This window comes from Lithobates pipiens, unplaced genomic scaffold, assembly GCF_037356315.1.
Source record: "Lithobates pipiens isolate NorthernLeopardFrog02 unplaced genomic scaffold, aLitPip1_a1.2 Scaffold_23, whole genome shotgun sequence".
NCBI classification, from domain to species: domain Eukaryota; kingdom Metazoa; phylum Chordata; class Amphibia; order Anura; family Ranidae; genus Lithobates; species Lithobates pipiens.
In genome coordinates this window covers 277,547,036-277,570,636 of record NW_027507785.1, presented here as the reverse complement: position 1 = coordinate 277,570,636, position 23,601 = coordinate 277,547,036, and the positions used below count along the sequence as shown (strand labels likewise).

At 45.8% G+C, this 23,601-nt stretch overlaps 1 protein-coding gene across 8 annotated transcripts in view; it reads right to left on the bottom strand.

Moving 5' to 3' along the window:
- The window catches only part of YIPF1 (Yip1 domain family member 1), a 103,486-nt gene that overhangs the window by 58,016 nt on the left and 21,869 nt on the right, over positions 1–23,601 (bottom strand). For all 8 annotated transcript variants that reach the window (XM_077453293.1, XM_077453296.1, XM_077453297.1 and 5 more), the window contains 3 exons: positions 17,874–17,954; positions 16,453–16,540; positions 10,656–10,772 (listed from right to left, as the gene is read on the bottom strand). In XM_077453293.1, the coding sequence (XP_077309419.1) occupies positions 10,656–10,772; positions 16,453–16,540; positions 17,874–17,954 (286 nt within the window). The remainder of the gene's footprint in view (positions 1–10,655; positions 10,773–16,452; positions 16,541–17,873; positions 17,955–23,601) is intronic.

The following is a 23,601-nucleotide window of genomic DNA, read 5'->3' as shown; positions in this document are numbered from 1 at the left end:
GAACAACAAAAAGGCTTAAACACTTAACCACTTGAGATCCGCGCTATAGTCAATTGACGGCTACAGCGCGGATCTCCTTTTCCGGGACTACGTCTATTGACGTAGTCCCGTGCACAAGCGGCCTGCGCGCCCCCTGAGGGGCGCGCGCGGCGCGCTCTGTGATCGGCGAGTCTACGAGACTCGCCTGATCACCGATCCGTGCAAGGGGTCGATCCCGACCCCTTATCACGTGATCAGCTGTCAGCCAATGACAGCTGATCATGTGATATAACGGAGCCGGTAATCGGCTATTATTCCTCCTCGCGCTGTCAGCGCGAGGAGAAAAAAAAAAAGCCGATCACCGGCGGCCGTGATCGGGACATCAGTCCTGATCATGGCCAGCACTGCTAGTGCCCACCTGCAACCCTGTCAGTGCAACAATAAAAAAAGTAAGTGCCCCCCGTCAGTGCCACCCAGCAGTGCCCACAGTGCCACCCAGCAGTGCCCACAGTGCCACCCAGGAGTGCCACCCAGCAGTGCCCACAGTGCCACCCAGCAGTGCCCACAATCTGCCTTAACAAAGGTGCTGCACCCGTGCCACATATCCGTGCCCATCAGTGTCATCTACCAGTGCCCAGCAGTGCCGCCCATCAGTGCCCAGCAGTGCCACCTATCAGAGCCACCTATCAGAGCCACCTATCAGAGCCACCTATCAGAGCCCATCAGTCCCATCTATCAGTGGTACCTATCAGTGCCCATCCGTGCCACCTATCCATGCCACCCATCCGTGCCACCCATCCGTGCCACCCATCCGTGCCATCTTATGTGCCCATCTTTGCCCATCAGTGCCGCCTTATCTGTGCCCATCGGTGCTGCCTTATCTGTGCCTATTTGTGCCGCCTTAACTATGCCTATCAGTGCCCACCAGTACAGCCTATCAGTGCCCACCAATGCAGCCCATCAGTGCCCACCAATGCAGCCCATCAGTGCCCACCAATGCAGCCCATCAGTGCCCACCAATGCAGCCCATCAGTGCCCACCAATGCAGCCCATCAGTGCCCACCAATGCAGCCCATCAGTGCCCACCAATGCAGCCCATCAGTGCCCACCAGTGCAGCCCATCAGTGCCCACCAGTGCAGCCTATCAGTGCCGCCTCATCAGCGCACTTCAATGAAGGAGAAAAATGACCCGTTTGCAAAATTTTATAACAAACTTTTAAACATGATTTTTTTTTTGCATCTTTTTTTGTTTGTTTAGCAAAAAATAAAACTCCGAGCTGTAATTAAATACCACCAAAAGAAAGCTCTATTTGTGGGAAAAAAAATGATAAAAATTTCATTTGGGTACAGTGTTGTATGACCGCGCAATTGTCATTCAAAGTGCATCAGTGCTGAAAGCTGAAAATTGCTCTGGGACTGAGGGGGGTTTAAGTGCCCAGTAAGCAAGTGGTTAAAAGAGAAGTACAGTCAAAGGCTGTACATCTGTACATCTCGCCTGGCTGTACATCTCATGTGGATCATAGGAGTGCAGTTCGGTCTGCACTCCTGTGACCAGTTTTCAGCAGACAGCGGGGATTGAAGCCGGTCCAGGCTCAGGCAAAATTGCGACAATGAAGTCGGGTCCTGCCCACATGCCTAGACCGGCACCCAGCTCAGCCTCTCAGCAGGCCACTCGCTCCCATATCCTCCACAGCTCAGCGTTCCAGTGAGCGCGGGGGGAGGGGGGCCAGAGCAGATAGTGGTGACTGACCATCACCAGCTCTCGGCTTAGGGAGCCATTAGTAACAAGCGATCAGTGGCATCAGTATTATAGCGGGCAGTGGACAGATCCTTAAGGAGTCCTATGCCAAGTTCCTTAAGATTTGGGAACCATGGTTGGCGCATGCCTTTCCTACTCTCCCCCTGACTAGTGTGGGCCAGCTTTGACTGGCGCCCTTGAAGATCCCGAGCCCCTGCCTCCCCTTCCTCCACTTGGCCTTGCTTTCTCTCCTCTTTCTTGTTTCACTTTCCTTTGATCTTCCTTTCTTGACGGTACTCTGTGCCCTCTTCCGGTATTTATATGCATCCAGAACATACTGCACCGTTGGCTGGAATTTCATATGTCCAGGTTTGAACCACCAACTAAGGGGATCTTCCATGGACTTTTCCTGTTTTGTATTCATGTCTATTATGATCGATTGTGGAGGTTACTTCTCCCTTTTTGCTAGCACCACGTAGGCCTGCCTATACTCATGTTGCTAGTTCTAGCCCCTGCGTGGGCGAATTATGTGCTTTTTCCTGTTACTTGGTATTACATGAATAAAAATTCTAGAACCAAAACATCCACCTGGTAAAACTTGGAGAACATGTGAACAGAGGACCAAGTAGCAGCCTTGAAAATCCGGGAAAGAGTAGCCGGATGCCAAAAAGCCAGCAAAGTTCTCACAGATCTACTTAGTGCACCTTGACAGCAAAAGGGGGAAACCTAATCCTAAAGCCTATAGGCTTAAATTAAGATTTTTCTAAACCACTGAGTAATGGTGGAAAGACAGGCAGCTTCCCCTTCATGGGGATCATGCAGAACGACAAAGAAAAAAAGTCAGTCTTTATAGTGAAAGCATTAAAAACTACATCCAGGCAATTAAGGGAGATCTCCTGATGAATTGATGCCAGACAGATGGATGGAAGAACAATGTCCTGGTTAAGGTGAAAGAATGAAAACACCTTACAGAAGTTCTGAGCCTGAATCAAATTCAAAACGCACGCAGGTCACTGAGAAGTTCACAGGAGGAGACACATGGAGAGCCACCTCGAATTACCATCTTAAATCAAGGAATGGGAAGGTAGTGGTCTTTGAAACAAGACTATAAGCGAAAAGATCTGGTCCTTGATGGTACTCAGTGCCATATATTGATCCAGGCCCCACTGAGAATTTTCTGAGCGAAAAGTTTCTCTCATTGCACCAAAGTATTCCTTCCACATGTGATGATAGACCTTGTGGAAAGTGGATTTCCTCGCTTTCAGCATCATGAAAATCATTGATTCATAGATGCTCCTGTCCCTGACCTATAAAAGTAATGCTGGTAAACTGCTCCTTGAGACAGAAAATCTGGACAATCTGAAAGAGTCCTTGAAGCATCTGCCAGGAGTCTGATTGGCTTGGAGTACTTCATCTATCTGGGCCTGTCTGGAGCTATGAAAATCACTGGAATATCCTTCATCCCAATCAATTGCAGCAGATGAGGAAGGGGTTTAAAAAGGAAAAAAAGGCATGCATCAGGCTGTACTAACCCCATGGAGCCACTAACACATCCACTGTTTCCATCAGAGATCTCTGCATCTGGAGAAAAACCTGCCCATTTTGCAGTTTAATCTAGAGCCCAGGAGGTCTACATCCAGCAGCATGTGCAAAAAAATGTGCTAAATATCACGCTGTCCAAAAAAAAAAAAAAAAAAAGGGGGGCGGGGTGGGTTTGGTAGCTGTCAGCACCGCAAATGAAAAATTGCAAAAACAGTAAAAGTGAAAAAGTGATGGTGCACCGCAAGTAACAATTTGAAATTTAAATGGGTGATCTAAAGTGCATATAGATAACCTGATACACATCTAAATGTATCAAAGTTAAAATAATTGTGAAGATATCAAACAGTATACATGTGCAATATTGAAATAATGATATCAGGTGATTAAACCAATGTATACCATACACATACAATGCAGTGAACAACGTATTATAAACTCAAAAGCAATAATAGAAAAAAATTTATAAAAAAATGGAAATGTCCAAAACATATGTATCTTGACATCCCAAATGGTAATTTGCAAGCCACCTCTGAACATACATGAAAAGGGGAGATGGAGCACCGCCACCAATAACACCGAGGCTTACCGGAAAGTATGGATTCAGTAGGACATACGCCCTATGAATCAAACAGACTTGTCGGCGATTCTTCACCAAAAATAGTAGAGCCCGGATGGATATAGGCGTTGATACAATTGGATAAAATAATCTTCTCACAAGGACCACCAGTCAACAAGAAAGGAAGCTCTAAGATATATAAAACGTCATGTGGATTCAAACATATAGAGCCAAAGAAGAGGTAAAACAAGCGCTTGTTAAATCGATAAAATGGCAAAACGGGAACAGCAGGCTCAACCCAACGCGATTCATCCACAAAGATATCGTCTGAGGACCCAGGCGATATCTTCGTGGATGAAACGCATAGGGTCAAGCCTGCTGTTCCCATTGCGCCATTTTATCGATTAACAAGCGCTTGTTTTACCTCTTCCAAAATGTGAGTGTAAATCTTTAATTCTTAATAATAAATTTTGTGTTATGCGGATTCATGCTATGTGCGGTTTTTATTCCTTTTTGGCCCTATATGTTTGAATCCACATGACGTTTTATATAGCTTGGAGCTTCCTTTCTTGTTGAACGGTGGTCCTTGTGAGAAGATTATTTTATCCAAATTGTATCAACGCCTATATCCATCCGGGCTCTACTATTTTTGGTGGGGCGTCAAGATACATATGTTTTGGACATTTCCATTTCATCAAACACTCTCACTCAGTGGACTTTTTCCTTTATTCATTTTTTCTATTATTGCTTTTGAGTTTTGTGACGGAACGTCCCCCACACTCCACTTGAGTGCTTCCGTCAGTATACCGCTTCCTAAGTCCTGGACCACAAGTCCAATGGATCTGGCTATAGGAACCCCCAAGAACTAGACAACACCAGTCTTGAAGTACACCAGAAATAGACTTTTATTTGAGATCTCCCACAAATATATACAGTAGGATGACTAAAACCTAACCTAATTAGCATGAGCTAATTATCTAATCATTGACCCAGACTCTTTGTATGGGGAAACAACAGACACAAATTAGTTTGGCAGGCGCTTAAAAACCCCACGAACCTGGGGGGCATGGCCCTTCCCGATTTCAATCTCTATTACATTGCGGCAAAATTATCCCAACTGTACAATATAGACAAAACGGACAGAGGGCGGTTTCTCCAATTGCTATGCCCGAGGTGGGCTCGATGCACGAAGATTCAATTTACGCACTGACGATGGGCCTTAGCGGGGCGGGCCTGGGGGACAACAGACAGACTTTGTTATACCATTACAGACGCATATGGGACTTAGCTTCTGTCAAGTTAGGGATACCACTCTATAATGATTACACCCCATTATGGCATAATAAAACTGTCAGAATTTTTACAACTTCCCGATGCAGACCTCTGGTCTACACATGGTATTCTCTATATGCATCAATTGTTTGTTGACGGAACCCTTAAAACCTTTGCCAAGCTTAGAGAAGAATTTTCACTCCCCAGATACATGCTCTTCCGATTTTTACAGGCGAGACACGCGGCCCGGGCTCAGTTTTCGGAATCCACCCCACAGTCAGCTGCTTATGCACTAATGACCATAATCAAGAGTACTGACCGCCACAATTTAACTTCGTTCTTCTATGACATGCTCACTACCCCCGTTTCCACCAAACTGGCACATAATCTCAGGCCCCGGTGGGAGAGAGCGATAGGCCCTTTGGAGGATGGGGAATGGGAGGAGGCTTTGGAATCCTGCAAGGCTGTCTCACCCAAACTTGCCGACAGACTGACCCAAATTTATATTATCCACCAGGCATCAATTAAGTGGTTTTAGTGTTGCGCAAATGGGGGAATACAAGAAAGGAGGGGAGAGGGAGGGGGGGGGGGGGGAAGGGGGGAGAAAGAGAGGGAAGGAGAAAAGAAAAAGGGGAAGGGGAAGAAAGGGCAGGGAGGGGGGAAGGGGAACAGATGAGTATGCAGGTAAAGGATAAAAGGGTAAAGGTCAAAAAGTGCTAGTGTAAAATTATATGTGTCTGGGTGTGCACAAATCCTTGTTCGGTACGTGCTAAACTAAAATAAATGTTAGAGAGTGGCAATCAAATATAGATTCTGATAGAGTGCCATACAAATAAAAACTCACAGTAATGGATGAATGCCTGAAACAATAGACATACAAATCGTGGGTGCTGTCCAAAACTGCAATAAAATATGCTGACAATAAATTAATATATAACTTAAGGTGATAGTCCAAAATATATGACTAAAAGTGTACAGTGAGAATAATCACATAAGCACAATCCCATGTGACATGCCAAGTGGAAAAAACACATTTCCCTGAAGAAGTCACGCGACGATGACGAATGCGCAAGGAAGGAAGTGAGAGAGACACTAGGAAGGACATTGGAACGCACCGTTCGTTACTCTGCTTGTTGCTCTATTACTGCAGTTTTTATTCACTCAGAATGTGAGTACCCTGTCACTATACTTAAATAAAATTCAATTGGTTGAAACTACTACACTATGGGACATTATCTCTTTATCTTGTGAGGCATACCTATCCCAGGAACAGGAGCCAGTTACCCACCTATACTATTAAGGCTGTAACCTCACAGCCGTGAGGCATACCTATCCCAGGAACAGGAGCCAGTTACCCACCTATACTATTAAGGCTGTAACCTCACAGCCGTGAGGTAAGGGCACATCCATCCATGTATTGGATAAATAGGAGGATTAAGTCACTGCACATGTATGCCTGCATGGATCACTGAAGTTCAAAGCTAGTGCTTCCCCTTAGAACACAGCACGTCCACAGGACTGAATATCCCAGACTGATTACCAGCACCTTATTTTTATGTGTTTATCATTTCACCTGTGTTGTAACGTTTTTTTACTGCTAGCACTATTTGCACTTTATAAACACAGCATGGAACATGCATTTTGTTATATTGGATTGATTGATATCTGTGTTTTTTCCACTTGGCATGTCACATGGGATTGTGCTTATGTGATTATTCTCACTGTACACTTTTAGTCATATATTTTGGACTATCGCCTTAAGTTATATATTCATTTATTGTCAGCATATTTTATTGCAGTTTTGCACAGCACCCACGATTTGTATGTCTATTGTTTCAGGCATTCATCCATTACTGTGAGTTTTTATTTGTATGGCACTCTATCAGAATCTATATTTGATTGCCACTCTCTAACATTTATTTTAGTTTAGCACGTACCGAACAAGGATTTGTGCACACCCAGACACATATAATTTTACACTAGCGCTTTTTGACCTTTACCCTTTTATCCTTTACCTGCATACTCATCTGTTCCCCTTCCCCCTCCCTGCCCTTTCTTCCCCTTCCCATTTTTCTTTTCTCCTTCCCTCTCTTTCTCCCCCCTCCCCCCCCCCTCCCTCTCCCCTCCTTTCTTGTATTCCCCTATTTGCGCAACACTAAAACCACTTAATTGATATTGCTCAGGGAGTAGGTGAAGCCCCCTTCAGTGTTTGCAGCATCCCTCTATTCCCCTTGTCAAGGTGGTTGGCGCAGAGGTACTTTATACACTAATTGTTTTTTATCCACCAGGCATATCTCACCCCCCCTTCGGGTTGCCAGATATAGAAGCACTCAATCTACCCTTTGTCAGATGTGTGGGAGTGAGGTGGGTACGTTCTTTCACTTAATCTGGTCATGTCCTAAAATACAAGGCCTGTGGGCGCAAGTTCTAACATTCCTACACGATCACATGGGCTCTCCGGACACATTAGACCCAAAACAATGCCTACTTGGGGTGCTTCCAGATACTATAGACAAATACACCAAGACGTTCCTGCATGAGACCTTGATCTCGGTGAGGAAGGTGATTGCCCGGAAGTGGATGCGGCCCGCACCCCCTGGGCTGGTGGAGTGGAAGGCAGAGGTCAATAATAATTTACCATATAAAAAGGTTAAGTATATTAACAGGGAATGCCCGGCCAAATACAATAGAATATGGGATCGTTGGTCACAAGACTCTGATACTTGTACGTAAGGCATTTTGAATCTATGTTGCTAGTTAGATGGTTTGCCCCTTACTGTGTGTTTTGGTTTAGGTCTAGCTGACCCACATGGTCGGGACCAACTATTGCTCTCTCCCTGTTTTTGATCCTTTTTACAAATGTTTGTTATTCATGACACCGGTTTTGAACCGGCTGTACTCTACTTACTGTACACCCTTCTGATATCAGTGACACTTTGGCTGTATGTAATAATATGTATGCACTTTTTCTTGTTTTATTTTTCTTTGACATAATAAACTTGGTTATAAAAGAATCATTGACCCAGACTAGTTGTCTGAGAGATAGGACTTTTCAGGGTAAGACTTTGTCTCCTAGCTCACTGATTGACTATTCAATATACATTACCATAAACATAAACAGGTTTAATTAGCACAAACAACAATTCGTGGAATACTCTTACAAGCCAGACTAGACTCATTTACACAACAGACAGGTGGCTGGAGTTGATGATATTAGCATCTAACATTTTGTGTCCCAACAGTGTGATTCAGTCTAGTGCTAATATGGCAAATACATATCCAGAGTCTGTGTGTCTTGGGGGGGGGGGCATGGATCTGAATCCAAGTAACAGGGGTCCCCAGGTATGCAGCTCACAAAGAGCACCGTTCCCCCAAATGCCATAATCGCAAGGCAAGAGGCTCGCATTCTGTCCCCTCCAACAGCCTCGGTCCCGGCTAGGTCTGTCGCAAGTTTATAATAAGTTGTTCACGGTATTTTATATGTATGGTATACATTGGTTTAATCACCTGATATCATTATTTCAATATTGCACATGTATACTGTTAGTTTGATATCTTCACAATTATTCTAACTTTGATACATTTAGATGTGTATCAGGTTATCTATGCACTTTAGATCACCCATTTAAAATTTCAAATTATTACTAGCGCTGCACCATCACTTTTCTACATTCAGCAGCATACCCCAACTGTGACACGTCTTGGAACACCTCTGGGTGTAGGGATCACTTCTCCAGTTCCAGGAGCTGCCTGCTGAAGAGGCCTGTTTGTCTTGACCAGCCAACTCACAATGTGATACTCCAGAAACAGGGTCACACCTGAGACTGGACCCAGAAAGCGTTTCTACGGCTAACCAACACAGTACACAAAGGTCTGAAAATTGCAGAGATCAGTGCCCAAAGGACATCAGTCCAGCGGGGGCCAGGTATGGCCTTCAAAGTTATTGCTGAGAATATGCTGATATAGTACCTTGAAAAAGTATTCACACCCTTGAAATTTTCCACATTTTGCCATGTTACAACCAAAAACGTAAAATGTATTTTATATGATAGACAAACAAAAAGTGGCACATAATTGTGCAGTGGAAGGAAAATCATTTTTTTACAAAATAAATATCTGAAAAGTGTGGTATGCATTTTTATTCAGCCCCCCACAGTCAATACTTTGTAGAACCACCTTCCACTGCAATTACAGCTGCAAGTCTTTTTGGGGATATCTCTCTCTTTGCACATCTAGAGTGACATTTTTGCCCATTCCTCTTTGCAAAACACCTCAAGCTCTGTCACAGATTCTCAATTAGATTTAGGTCTGGCCTTTGACTGGGCCATTCTAACACGTGAATATGCTTTGATCTAAACCATTCCATTGTAGATCTGGCTGTATGTTTAGGGTCATTGTCCTGCTGGAAGGTGAACCTTCACCCCAGTCTCAAGTCTTTGCAGACTAACAGGATTTCCCTGTATTTGGCTTCATCCATCTTTCCGTCAACTCTGACCAGCTTCCCTGTCCCTGCTGAAGATAAGCATCCCCACAACATGATGCTGCCACCATCATGTTTCACGGTGAGGATGGTGTGATCAGGGTGATGCATAGTGTTAGTTTTCCGCCACACACATAGTGTTTTTGCTTTAAGGCCAAAAAGTTAAATTTTGGCCTTATCTGACCAGAGCACCTTCTTCCACAAGTTTGCTGTGTCCTCCACATGGCTTCTCGCAAACAGGACTTCTTATGGCTTTCTTCCAACAAAGGCTTTCTTCTTGCCACTATTCCATAAAGGCCAGATTTGGCCTGAGCTGTGGATCTCTGCAGCTCCTCCAGAGTTACCATGGGCCTCTTGGCTGCTTTTCTGATTAAAGCTCTCCTTGCCCAGCCTGTCAGTTTAGGTGGACAGCCATGTCTTCATAGGTTTGCAGTTGTGCCACTCTCTTTCTATTTTCAGATAATGGATTGAACAGTGCTCTGTGAGATGTTCAAAGCTTGTTATATTTTTTTATAACCTAACCCTGCTTTAAAACTTCTCCCCAATCACTGAACTGTCTGGTGTGTTCCTTGGCCTTCATAATGCGGTTTGTTCACCAAGGTTCTCTAACAAACCTCTGAGGGCTTCACAGAACAGCTGTATTTATACAGAGAGTCAATTATAACCAGCTGGACCCTATTTACTAATTAGGCGACTTCTGAAGGTTCCACTAGATTTGGGTTTACTAGATTTTAGTTAGGGTTATCAATGTAAAGGGGTCGGAATACAAATGCACGCCACACTTTTCAGATATTTATTTGTAAAAAAAAAAAAAAAATTAAAACAATTTATCATTTTCCTTACACTTCACAATTACATGACACTTTGTGTTGGTCTATCACATAAAATCCCAATAAAATACATATCTTTGGTTGTAACATGACAAAATGTGGAAAATGTCAAGGGGTATGAAAACTTTTTCAAGGCACTGTATATAACTACTGCCAACCCCAGGGAAATCTACAAAGCCCAAGTTAGTCAACACTCTATGTCAACATCCAATAAGGAATGCCAGTCTAGGTAAATAAAAAAATACATCAATCACTAACCTTTTCTAAATTCAGGCACATAGTGGTATTGTGGCTCTCCCTTGTGCAGCAGGAAGTTGGAAAGATTCCCACTTATGGTTATGGTGAAAATCAGGGTGGCACATATCCAGATAGGACCTTTTAAAAGGAAATAAATGTTACTCTCTACATTTTGACATGTAATACATAGTAAATGAAAGAAAAAGCCAATCATTTGATGGAATAGCTAGTGTAAAAAATTACATTAAAATGGAATTGTTTATAACAAGGAAAATGTAAAGGGATCTGTCAAGTCAAGCTTTCCAAGAGAGTGGATAATAAAAAAAGTCACTCTTACCAGACAAATTAATATTACCTCCTGATAGCCCCCAGCAAAGTATAATCAGCTGATCTCTCTGAGCCCATGCTCTGCCTCTTTAACCACTTGAGACCCGCGCTATAGCCGAATGACGGCTACAGCGTGGATCTCCTTTTCCGGGACTACGTCTATTGACGTAGTCCCGTGCGCGCGTGGCGCGCTCTGTGATCGGCGAGTCTACGAGACTCGCCTGATCACCGATCCGTGCAAGGGGTCGATCCCGACCCCTTATCACGTGATCAGCTGTCAGCCAATGACAGCTGATCATGTGATATAACGGAGCCGGTAATCGGCTATTATTCCTCCTCGCGCTGACAGCGCGAGGAGAAAAAAAAAAGCCGATCACCGGCGGCCGTGATCGGGACATCAGTCCCGATCACGGCCAGCCCTGCCAGTGCCCACCTGCCCCCTGCCAGTGCCCACCTGCCCCCTGCTTTGCCTGCCTGAATAAAAAATGTGTCCCTCCGTCAGTGCCACCCAGGAGTGCCCACAGTGCCACCCAGCAGTGCCCACAGTGCCACCCAGCAGTGCCCACAGTGCCACCCAGCAGTGCCCACAGTGCCACCCAGCAGTGCCCACAGTCTGCCTCAACAAAGGTGCTGCACCCCAGTGCCACATATCCGTGCCCAGCAGTGCCGCCCAGCAGTGCCGCCCATCAGTGCCACCTATCAGAGCCACCTATCAGTGCTACCTATCAGTGCTACCTATCAGTGCCCATCAGTCCCATCTATCAGTGGTACCTATCAGTGCCCCTTAGTGCCACCCATCTGTGCCACCCATCCGTGCCATCTTATCTGTGCCCGTCTTTGCCCATCAGTGCCGCCTTATCTGTGCCCATCGGTGCCGCCTTATCTGTGCCCATCGGTGCCGCCTTAACTATGCCTATCAGTGCCCACCAGTGCAGCCTATCAGTGCCCACCAATGCAGCCTATCAGTGCCCACCAGTGCAGCCTATCAGTGCCCACCAGTGCAGCCTATCAGTGCCGCCTCATCAGCGCACTTCAATGAAGGAGAAAAATTACCTGTTTGCAAAATTTTATAACAAACTATTAAACATGATTTTTTTTTTTTTGCATCTTTTTTTTGTTTGTTTAGCAAAAAATAAAACTCCCAGCTGTGATTAAATACCACCAAAAGAAAGCTCTATTTGTGGGGAAAAAAAAGATAAAAATTTCATTTGGGTACAGTGTTGTATGCCCGCACAATTGTCATTCAAAGTGCATCAGCGCTGAAAGCTGAAAATTGGTCTGGGACTGAGGGGAGTTTAAGTGCCCAGTAAGCAAGTGGTTAATGGAGTGGGGCTTGTGGGGATGTATGTGGCCTCCCACGTTACAGTGCTCGGGATCATGGATCCATGAGTCACTTAACCCTGAAAAGAGGGCAGGGAGGTTACACTGTCTCTTTAACCACTTGATAACTGTGCACTTAAACCTTCCTCCTGCCCAGACCAATTTTCAGCTATCAGCGCTGATGCACTTTGAATGACAATTGCGCGGCCATACAACACTGTACCCAAATGAAAAAAAATTGAAAAAGACCAAATTAAAAAAGATATATTTTTTCTTATCATTTGTCATAAAATTTTGCAAACAGGTAATTTTTCTCCTTCATTGATGTACACTGATGAGGCGGCAGTGATGGGCATCGATAGGTGGCAGTGATGGGCGGCAATAACGGGCACTGATTGCTTACACTGATAGGTGGCACCGATTGGCACCACTGGTGGGCATTGATAGGTGGCACTTGTGCGCACTGTTGGCACTGGCAGGTGGCAATAACAGGTGGCACTGACAGGGGGTAGTGATTGGCACAGATGAGTTGCCTGTGTTCCTTAATCTTCGGGACCGATGTCCCTTTAACCACTTTCAGACCGGACCATTTTGCTGGTAAATGACCAGAGGTCTTTTTACACTTTGGCACTGCGCTGCTTTAACTGGTAATTGCGCGGTCATGCAATGTTGTACCCAAACAAAATTTGCGTCCTTTTCTTCCCACAAATAGAGCTTTCTTTTGATGGTATTTGATTGCCTCTGCGATTTTTATTTTTTGCGATATAAACGTAAAAAGACCGCAAATTTTGAAAAAAAATGATATTTTCTACTTTTTGTTATTAGAAAAATCCAATAAACTCAATTTTAGTCATACATTTAGGCCAAAATGTATTCAGCCACATGTCTTTGGTAAAAAAAAAGTCAATAATTGTATATTTATTGGTTTGCGCAAAAGTTGTCACATCTACAAACTAAGGTACGTTTTCTGGAATTTACGCAGCTTTTAGTTTACGACTGCCTATCTCATTTCTTGAGGTGCTAAAATGGCAGGGCAGTACAAAACCCCCCCAAATGACCCCATTTTGGAAAGTAGACCCCCTAAGGAAATTGATAAGAGGCATGTTGAGCCCATTGAATATTTTATTTTTTTGCCTCAAGCGATTGAATAATGACAAAAAAAAATTTTTTTTTTTTTTTTACACAAAGTTGTCACTAAATGATATATTGCTCACACATGCTATGGGCGTATGTGAAATGACACCCCAAAATAAATTCTGCTGCTTCTCCTGAGTATGGGGATACCACATATGTGGGACTTTTTGGGAGCCTAGCCGCGTACGGGGCCCCGAAAACCAAGCACCGCCTTCAGGCTTTCTAAGGGCGTAAATTTTTGAGTTCACTTCTCACTACCTATTACAGTTTTGAAGGCCATAAAATGCCAAGATGGCACAAAACCCCCACAAATGACCCCATTTTAGAAAGTAGACACCCCAAGCTATTTGCTGAGAGGCATGTTGAGTCCATGGAATATTTTATATTTTGCCACAAGTTGCGGGAAAATTACAAACTTTTTTTTTTCTCACAAAGTTGTCACTAAATGATATATTGCTCACGCATGCCATGGGCATATGTGAAATGACACCCCAAAATAAATTCTGCTGCTTCTCCTGAGTACGGGGATACCACATATGTGGGACTTTTTGGGAGCCTAGCCGCGTACGGGGCCCCGAAAACCAAGCACCGCCTTCAGGCTTTCTAAGGGCGTTACAGTTTTGAAGGCCATAAAATGCCAAGATGGCACAAACCCCCCCCAAATGACCCCATTTTGGAAAGTAGACACCCCTAAATTTAGGGGTACACTAGTGAGACTAGGTAATAAATGGCGGGTGCCCTGAAACTATAAAAAAATAACTAACCAACCAGCGTCACCTGTAACAGTTATATGGTGATCACTGGTGAAAGGGTTAACTAGGGGGCAATTAGGGGGCTTTATGCGGTAGTATATGGGGGTCCCTGGCGCTATAAAAAGCTGCAGCGAACCTAAATACCTACCTGCCTAACTAGCGTCACCTGTGACACTAATACAGCGATCAGAAAAATGATCGCTTATTAGGCTGGGTTCACACTGGAGCGATGCGGGAACGCCACGAATGTGCGGCGGGTTCCCGCATCGCATGCCTCCCGGCGGCAGTTCACACTGCCCTATGCGAACTGCTGGGAGTGTCAGTGAAATGTTACTGACACCCCCAGATCAGTTCGCATATCGCAGTGCGATCTGCAAACTCGGATCGCATGGTGTGAACACCCATGCGATCCGATTCTGCTGCGGGCCAAAAAAAGGGTCCCGTGCGAATTTGCTGCGGGTGCGGCGAATGGCTGAACTCGAATCGCACAGAGATCGGATGTGATTTGCACTGCAGTGCGGTGCGAATCACATCCGTTCTCATAAACCGCTGCAATGTGAACCCAGCCTTAGTGACACTGGCGACGGAGGGGTGATCACGGGGTTAAACCTTTATTGGGGGGGTTAGGGGGGTACCTTAGAACTAAAGGGGGCTAACCCTAACTGCCCTAACAGTTATTAGTCACAAATGACACCCGCCGGGTGATCAGGGGGTTAAACCTTTATTAGGTAATAAATGGCGGGTGCCCTGAAACTATAAAAAAATAACTAACCAACCAGCGTCACCTGTAACAGTTATATGGTGATCACTGGTGAAAGGGTTAACTAGGGGGCAATCAGGGGGCTTTATGCGGTAGTATATGGGGGTCCCTGGCGCTATAAAAAGCTGCGGCGAACCTAAATACCTACCTGCCTAACTAGCGTCACCTGTGACACTAATACGGCGATCAGAAAAATGATCGCTTATTAGGCTGGGTTCACACTGGAGCGATGCGGAAACGCCGCGAATCCGCGGCGGGTTCCCGCATCGCATGCCTCCCGGCGGCAGTTCACACTGCCCTATGCGAACTGCTGGGAGTGTCAGTGAAATGTTACTGACACCCCCAGATCAGTTCGCATATCGCAGTGCGATCTGCAAACTCGGATCGCATGGTGTGAACACCCATGCGATCCGATTCTGCTGCGGGCCAAAAAAAGGGTCCCGTGCGAATTTGCGGCGGGTGTGGCGAATGGCTGAACTCGAATCGCACAGAGATCGGATGTGATTTGCACTGCAGTGCGGTGCGAATCACATTCGTTCTCATAAACCGCTGCAATGTGAACCCAGCCTTAGTGACACTGGCGACGGGGGGTGATCACGGGGTTAAACCTTTATTGGGGGGGTTAGGGGGGTACATTAGAACTAAAGGGGGCTAACTCTAACTGCCCTAACAGTTATTACAGTCACAAATGACACCAATGCAAAAAAAAAAAAAAAAAAAAAAAATGACATTGGTGTCACTGTGACTGGGGGGCAGGGGTAATTGGGGGGGTGATCGGGGGGTAAAGGGGGGGTGTGAGTGTGCCTGGCATGTTCTACTGTGTGTGTAGAGTGTTGGTGCAACTCACCGATCCGCTCTCCTCCGTGTCAGAACGAAAAATACCGACACGGAGGAGAGAATACATCACTTCCTCTCCTGTGTTTACATTACAGGAGAGGAAGTGATGTCACCGGGGATTTCTATTCGTCGGGAGCGATCGCGAGGGGGTGGCCATGAATGAATGGCCGCCCCCTCGTCCCGGATCGCTCCCGGACGAAAACCGACCGCCGCAGGCACCGGGCGGGGGCCCGATCGGGCCCCCGACCCGCGGGAGGCAAGGGACGTACATGTATGTCCTTATGCCTGCCCGTGCCATTCTACCGACGTACATCGGCGTGCGGCGGTCGGCAACTGGTTAACATAAGCCAGTGATCGGCTTTTTTTTCCCCTCACGCTGACAGCAGAAAAAAAAAAAAAAAAAGATTACTGAGCTTTTGTTTACATCATGTGACAGCTGATCAAATGGTAAGGGGCTGGGACCGGCTCCTTACTTGGATCAGTGATCACCCAAGTCTCAGTGACTCAGTGATCATGGCGCGTGCAGGGAGCATGCACAGGGGAGGACGTCCTATGACAGCTTGCTGGAAATTGAGGTCCGCACTGTAGCCGTCATTCGGCTATGGCCTGGACCTCAAGTGGTTAAAGTCTACTCCTACTTTGGGAAGTTTTCGGCACAGAGGGCTACAATAGCAAAATTAAAACTCACCATAAAGATCTGGATTGCTTCTGACATACAATCTTACAAAATTTCTTCCTGGTATTGGTAAGACAGAACCTTTTATCCTATCCAGAACCTGTGGCATTGTGAAAGCAAAACATTCAGTTTTTGTTAAAAGGCAACATATGGAATTTTCTGTGTTTTTAGTTATACAAAGATCAGCTTAATGTAAATAGAGTTATCAATGTGTTTTCATTTTATTATTACTTTTTTTCTGTGTTTAGTTTGTAATTATGTATATTGTAAGCTGACATACAAAGGGGCAGCCATACTGACTCATTATGTTCCTAGGGTTGGCTTGTTCTCCCAGGAACACTGGTTGTGTTTAAAGCCCCATACAAAATGGGCAGAATATCAGGAGAGATTTGCCGGTTCAAAAAAAAAAAAAAAAAATTAATAAAAAAAAAAAAAATCGCTGACATTCTGCCCCTGTGTATGTCTGTCTTTTCGGGCGGCTTCTGAGGGATGTTCATGCAAGAAAACCAGCAGCTGATCGACTGCCGATCAGCGCTCCCAGCCAATAGCAGAGAGTGCTGATCGGAGTGTTCTGGCTGGGGGGGGGGGTTGCACGAAAATAAATCAATAGTGTGTACCCGCCTTTAGTGTTCTTCTCACAATGCAATTGTATAGGTCTGTCAATTCCCTCCCTGTGTGGCTGAGATCTTATCTCAACTGTGAGGCCCATCTACTCTCTCTTTAGTGACTAATCTACTATTAGCTATAACTATTACACTATGGGGTTGATTTGCTAAAGGCAAATATACTGCGCACTGCAAGTCCAGTTGCTCCTGAGCTTAGTAAATGAGGTAAAATTTCACTTTATAAAGAATACTCAATAACATGCAAGGAAAATCAGAAACAGCATTTTTGTTTGCACACAATTGGAATATAGAAACCAGCAGAGCTTTCCCTCAGATCTAGAGCAAATGCACTTCAAAAAGCACTTGCAGTGCACAGTATATTTGCCTTAAGCAAATTAACCTCCCTGTCCGTTGACAACCACTGTTCCATGGAGGAGACTGAAGGGTCTGCCTGTAAAACTGACAGGCGGACCGGATCGGTCTGCACATGTGAAAGAGCTCTTTATTTCTCTACTCACTCTGCTCTCTCCTCCATCATATTCCTTGTCCACATATGTACTGATAGCAAGTCAAATTTAGTTTCTACACTAGCTGCATTTAAAATATATATATATATATATATATATTTATTATATATATTTTTTTTTTTACAGAATACATACCATAACTACCTTCATTGGTGTAATTTTAGATTTTTGGATTTCACATTGCAACCACAAAATATGTGCTCATTGAAAATATACTATATTTTGCCTTATATATACACACCAATATGAGTACAGTACTCCATATTATATTTACATTACATACTCTGGCCATTTCTCTTACCTGGTAAGTGTCAACATCAAAGAAAGTCTGGTAATATTCAAACGTCCAGAAGGGGGCAAGTTTCTTCTGTCCAGCAAGAAGCTGAAAAGTAAAAAGATATTTGCTATACAAACCAGCCAAAGGCCTTTCCTCTAAAAATATACACCAGAGCGATATTTATTCTTGATGTATGGTATGTATTTTATAGGGGGGGTACCCTACATAAAATAACTTAAAAATAATAAAAAAAAAAAAAAAGCATAGGGTCTGCCAAAAAAAGACTAAGTTAGACTTACCTCTATTTCTAAGAGCCCTTCAGGACAACCCCGGAGAGAGTGTAGCTCCACCTTGTCATTAGGAAACACATGCCCACTTTAAAAACACCTCCTCTTCCTCCATGGCTTCAGTTATTGTGGCCTTCCGACACTGGAAAACAAAGCACAGAAAGCACAACACCATGGTAGAACTTAATACATTTACTAAGCATAACCTAGGGAGGGAAGTAACAGTTGTCCTGAAAGGCTCTTAGAAATACCGTCACCGGTAAGTCTAACTTAGTCTTTCTCAAATCGCCTTTCAGGACAACCCCGGAAAGGATAACCGAGAAACTTACCCTAGGGCGGCACTATTGCCTGCAGTACCTTCCTGCCGAAGGCCTGATCTGCTGCAGACAGTAGATCTAACCAGTAGTGCCGGAGAAATGTCGAATAACTGGACCAAGTGGCAGCCTTGCAGATTTGTTCAGGCGTTGCACCGGCCCTTTCAGCCCAGGAAACTGCCGTGGATCTAGTAGAGTGAGCAGCAATACCTGAGGGAGGTATTTCTCCTTTTGCTTTATAGGTTTCTGTTATAGCCAGCTTAAGCCACCTACCCAGCGTACTCTTAGAAGCTTTCTCCCCCTTGCGTGACCCAGAAAATATCACAAAAAGGGCGTTTGATCTTCTAAAGTCTTTAGTCATCTTCAGAAAGTGCAATAAGCATCTTCTCACATCCAATGTGTGAAAAACTTCCTCTCCTGCATTACCTGGGGTTGCAGAGAATGTAGGTAACACTATTTCCTGCGATCAATGAAAAGCTGAGGATACTTTCGGTAGGAATGCTGGATCCGTCCTCAGTACTACTCTGTCCGGATAAACTCTAAGTAAGGGTTCTGTAATAGCTAGAGCTTGGAGCTCGCTGACCCTCCTGGCCGAGGTGATGGCCACCAAAAAGATTGTTTTTAAAACCACCTTCTGTAAAGAAGCTTCTTGTAAGGGTTCAAACGGTGCTCCCGAGAGACCCTGCAAAACTGTAGACAAATCCCAACTGGGAAAGTCTTTAAGGGCTACTGGTCTACTTCGAGCAAGAGCCCTAAAAAAATCTAGAAATTCAAGACTTTTCAAAGAAAACTGATAAGGCAGCCACCTGAGTCTTCTGGGTACTGGCTGCTAGACCCTTCTGCATTCCTTCATGGAGAAACTCCAAGACGGACACCGTGCTCTTGACCTTGAGCTCTCTAGAACTACACCAGGAGTTGAACTTCTTCCAGACCTTCATGTAAATTGCCTGTGTAACTGCCTTCCTGCTAGACAGCAGGGTCTTTACTACTTTATCTGAGAGACCTTTGGCTTTTAAGAGGTCCTCCTCAGAAACCAGGCGGTTAGCTGTAGAAGTTCCACCTCTGGATGATTTACTGTCCCCTGGGATAACAAATCTTTTCTGAGTGGTAACCTCCATGGGGGCTTCGAGGCTAGGCTTCGAAGACCCGCGAACCAAGGCCTTTTTGGCCAAAAAGGAGTGACTAGTATTAAGTCCGTCCCTTCTTCCCTGAATTTCCTCAGCACTAGTGGAATTAGAGGAAAGGGGGGAAAGGCGTAGCACAGCTGGTAGTGCCAGGGGTGAGCAAATGCATCCAGCCCTATTGCTGCATCTCCTCGGTGAAGAGAAAAGAATCTGTCCACCTTTGAGTTCTGCTGGCTGGCAAAAAGGTCTACCTGTGGAACCCCCCAAGCCTCGGAGATCATCAGGAACACCTCCTCATTCAGGCTCCATTCTGACTCTAGCAATTTCCGCCTGCTTAGGAGGTCCGCAAACAAATTCTGAGAGCCCTTCAGATGCACTGCCGATAGTGAGGCTGTGTTCTGCTCTGCCCAGGCTAACAACGGATTGGCCAACTCCATCAAGCTCCTGCTCCTGGTTCCCCCTTGTTTCATTATGTAGGTAACCGCTGTTGTGTTGTCTGACAACACCTGGACATGGTGACCTCACAAATTCTGCTGAAAGGCCACCAAACCCAGAAAGATCACCTTCAACTCCCTCCAGTTGGATGATCTTTGAGCTTCCTGCTTGGACCAAACCCCCTGAGATGTTTGACCATCCAGGTGGGCCCCCCAGCCCCAGGCACTTGCGTCTGTTGTTAGACGCCTGTCCAAGGGAAAAGTCCACGTCAGACCCCTTGAGAGGTTTACCTGGTCTCTCCACCACCAAAGAGCCCTTTTCGTCCTTGACGAAATTCTTAACAGCTTTTCCAAAGGATCCCAATAGGACCAGCTTGATAGAACCTCTCTCTGAAGGGATCTGGAATGGAACCTGGCCCACTGAACAGCCGGGATTGCTGCCGTAAGCAGGCCCAGAACTGCCACAGCCGCCCTGACCAAGACTGCCTGGTTGCTCTGTATGCGCTGCACAGCTAGCTGCAACTTTTCCTGTTTTTCCAGCGGCAGGAAAACTTTCTGGAGAATCGAGTTTAACGTATACCCCAGAAATTTCATTTCCTGTGAGGGGATCAGGTTCGACTTCTCTAGATTTAGAAGCCACCCCAGGCCCTCGAGGTGAGACTGGGCCCTCTGGAGATTGACTAGGACCTGCTCCCTGGAGTCTGCAAAAAACAAAAAAGATCGTCCAGATAAGGGACAACTTAAATCCCCTTCAACTTCAGGGGCTCCAGAGCCTCTGCCATAATCTTTGTAAAGACCCTGGGAGAGGACGAGAGTCCAAATGGCAGAGCCCTGAATTGGAGGTGCCATACCGAACTCCCCACCTTCAATGTCAGGCGCAGGAACTGCTGCGATGCCTGATGAATGGGTATATGAAGGTAGGCATCCCTTAGATCCAGGGATGCCATGAAGCATTCTGGGGTCAACAACTTTGTGATGGAAAAAAATTGTATCCATCCTGAAATGTTTGTACCGAATGAACCTGTTCAGAACTTTCAGATTCAGGATTAAACGGTACTTCCCTGGGGGTTTTTTCACTAGAAAAATATGTGAGTAAAAACCCCTGCCCTGCTGGTTTATTGGGACTTGAATTAGAACCTCTTGCTGTATCAGCTCCTGTAATAAAAGCTTAATTGCAGAGGCCTTCTCCTGATCCCTTGGCAATGTTGTCACATAAAACCTGCTCGGGGGTGGTTCTGAAAATTCCAACCTGTACCCCTGATCGACAATGCTCTTCACGAACAGATTTGGAGACAGCCTGTCCCATTGTTCACGAAAGGCTGACAGTCTCCCCCCCCACTGGGGAGAGAATGTCACTTGTTCTTGGGGGTCTGCTCTGGGGGAGATCTAAAGAGGACTCCACCCTTGCCTTTGCCCTTCTGCGAACCCCATCTGCTCTTGCGATCCTGGTCTTTTTTTATGGGACTGCTGAAAAGCACGAAAATTATTTTTGGCAACCTGCTTTTTCTTAGCTGGAAAAGCCTTCTTTTTATCAGCCGTCCTATCCAGCACAGACTCTAAATCGGGTCCAAAGAGCAAGTCACGCGAGAAGGGCAGACCACATAGTTTGACCTTAGAGGCCGTGTCTCCAGACCATGTTTTCAGCCAAACTGCTCTCCTGGCTGAATTTACAAGAGCCGAAGACCTGGCGGCCAGTTTGACCGATTCAGCTGATGCATCTGCCATATATTTGACAGCATTCAGGATCAGTGGAAAGGACTCTAATGCCCCGTACACACGAGCGGACTTTTCAACATCCAAAGTCCGAAGGACCGAGTCCGTCAGACTATCCGATCGTGTGTGGGCTGCAACGGACTTTTGATTCGCCAAAGTCTGACGGACTTTAGAAATGAAGCATGCTTCAAATTTTCCCGAAGGAACTCCGCCGGACCCGGTCCCCTTCGAAAACTCCGCTCGTGTGTATGCTACTCCGACGGACTGAAACCGACGCTAGGGCAGCTATTGGCTACTGGCTATGAACTTCCTTATTCGAGTCAGGTCGTACGTCATCACGTTCGAATCCGTCTGAGTTTAGTGTGATCGTGTGTGGCCAAGTCCGTTCGGCCGAAAAGTCTGTCAGAACTCCGTCGGAACTCCGGCAGAACTCCGGCGGAACTCCTTTGGAAGTCTGTCGGACATAAGTCCTCTCGTGTGTACGGGGCATAAGAGATCCTTGCGGGTGTCCCTGCTTCAATATGGCTCTTCAGTTTCTCTACCCAACATTTCAGGTTCCTGGTCACTACCGTAGCTGCCATAGCTGGCTTATGACTGACTGACGCAGCATCCCAAGCCTTTTTAAGGATGGAGTCAGCTTTTTTGTCCATTGGGTCTTTAAGGATCCCCATATCCTCAAAGGCTAGATCCGTTCGTCTGGATACCTGCGAGAAAGCTGCATCGACTCTGGGTTTTTTGTTCCAAACCTCTGAGTCTTTATCTTCGAAGGGAAACCTTCTCTTGAGAGCTTTAGAGAAGAAAGGGGCTTTTTCTGGGTCCTTCCACTCCTTTCTCACCGAATCTGAGAGGACCCTGTGGACTGGAAAATCTCTCCGTTTTGTTTGGTACATTTTGTCATGAATTGACAGCTGTACTTTTTCTTCTTGAATTTCTAGAGTAGTGTAGATTGCTTTAAGAATGTCATCTACTTCCTCTAGTGATAGCTTGTACTTAGAACCCCTGCTATCTTCTTCCTCTTCCTCCTCCTCAGAGTCCCTGAAGGAGATGAGAGTACTACCCCCTTCGTCTCCAGAATCCTCGGTCTCCACCTGTCTGGATGACGACGCCCTGGGGCTGGGCGGCAAGTTCTGAGGCTTGGTCTGTGCGGGAGGGTTTTGTATCAGGATGGACCTGACTGAACTCAAGGAGTTTGTCAGCTCTTTAACCGAAGAAAAACAAATCCTTATACTGCTGGGATGTTTCCTCTTCCACAAATTCCTGATACAATTTCTGCACATTGCCTTCTGCTATGAATCTCTAAAGGGGGTCTTGCAAGAAGGACATTTTCTCTGACCTGGTCTAGCTTTTCCTAGTGATTTTTCCTGAAACGACATGCAGGCTTAACTCACTAAAAGCTCTCAACAACCAGTTGCTTAACTCCAAGCCAGTGCAGAGACCCACCACCAAACAGACCACTAGTGAGACCCCAGAACTAGGCTGCAAAGGGTCAGAGCGAAGTCACCTCTGACCTGCAGCGACAGGCCCCCAAGAGGGGGGAACAGACAAAGACATAGCCCAATAGTGAAGCAGAGGGTGCCACTGCACCTTACATACCTGGGCTGGACCGGTGCTTGGGGCGCCTGTCTCCGCCATAGTTGGCTTACATTCCTCCATCGCCGAGTAAGGCAGCATTCACAAACAGCTCCGCCCATTTTTTTAAATTTTCCCAGGCCGGCGCGTCATCAGGGCCGGCCGGAAGCGGAAGCACGCGGTCACCTGACCCGCCCCATGATCCCTGCGTTCCAGGCGCTTGAACCATGGCGCCACGCCCCCTCAGAGCGCCCGCGCGTCACCGTAAACGACGCTGTCGCCGCCCGGGACCTGACGCGGAAAACGGAGCC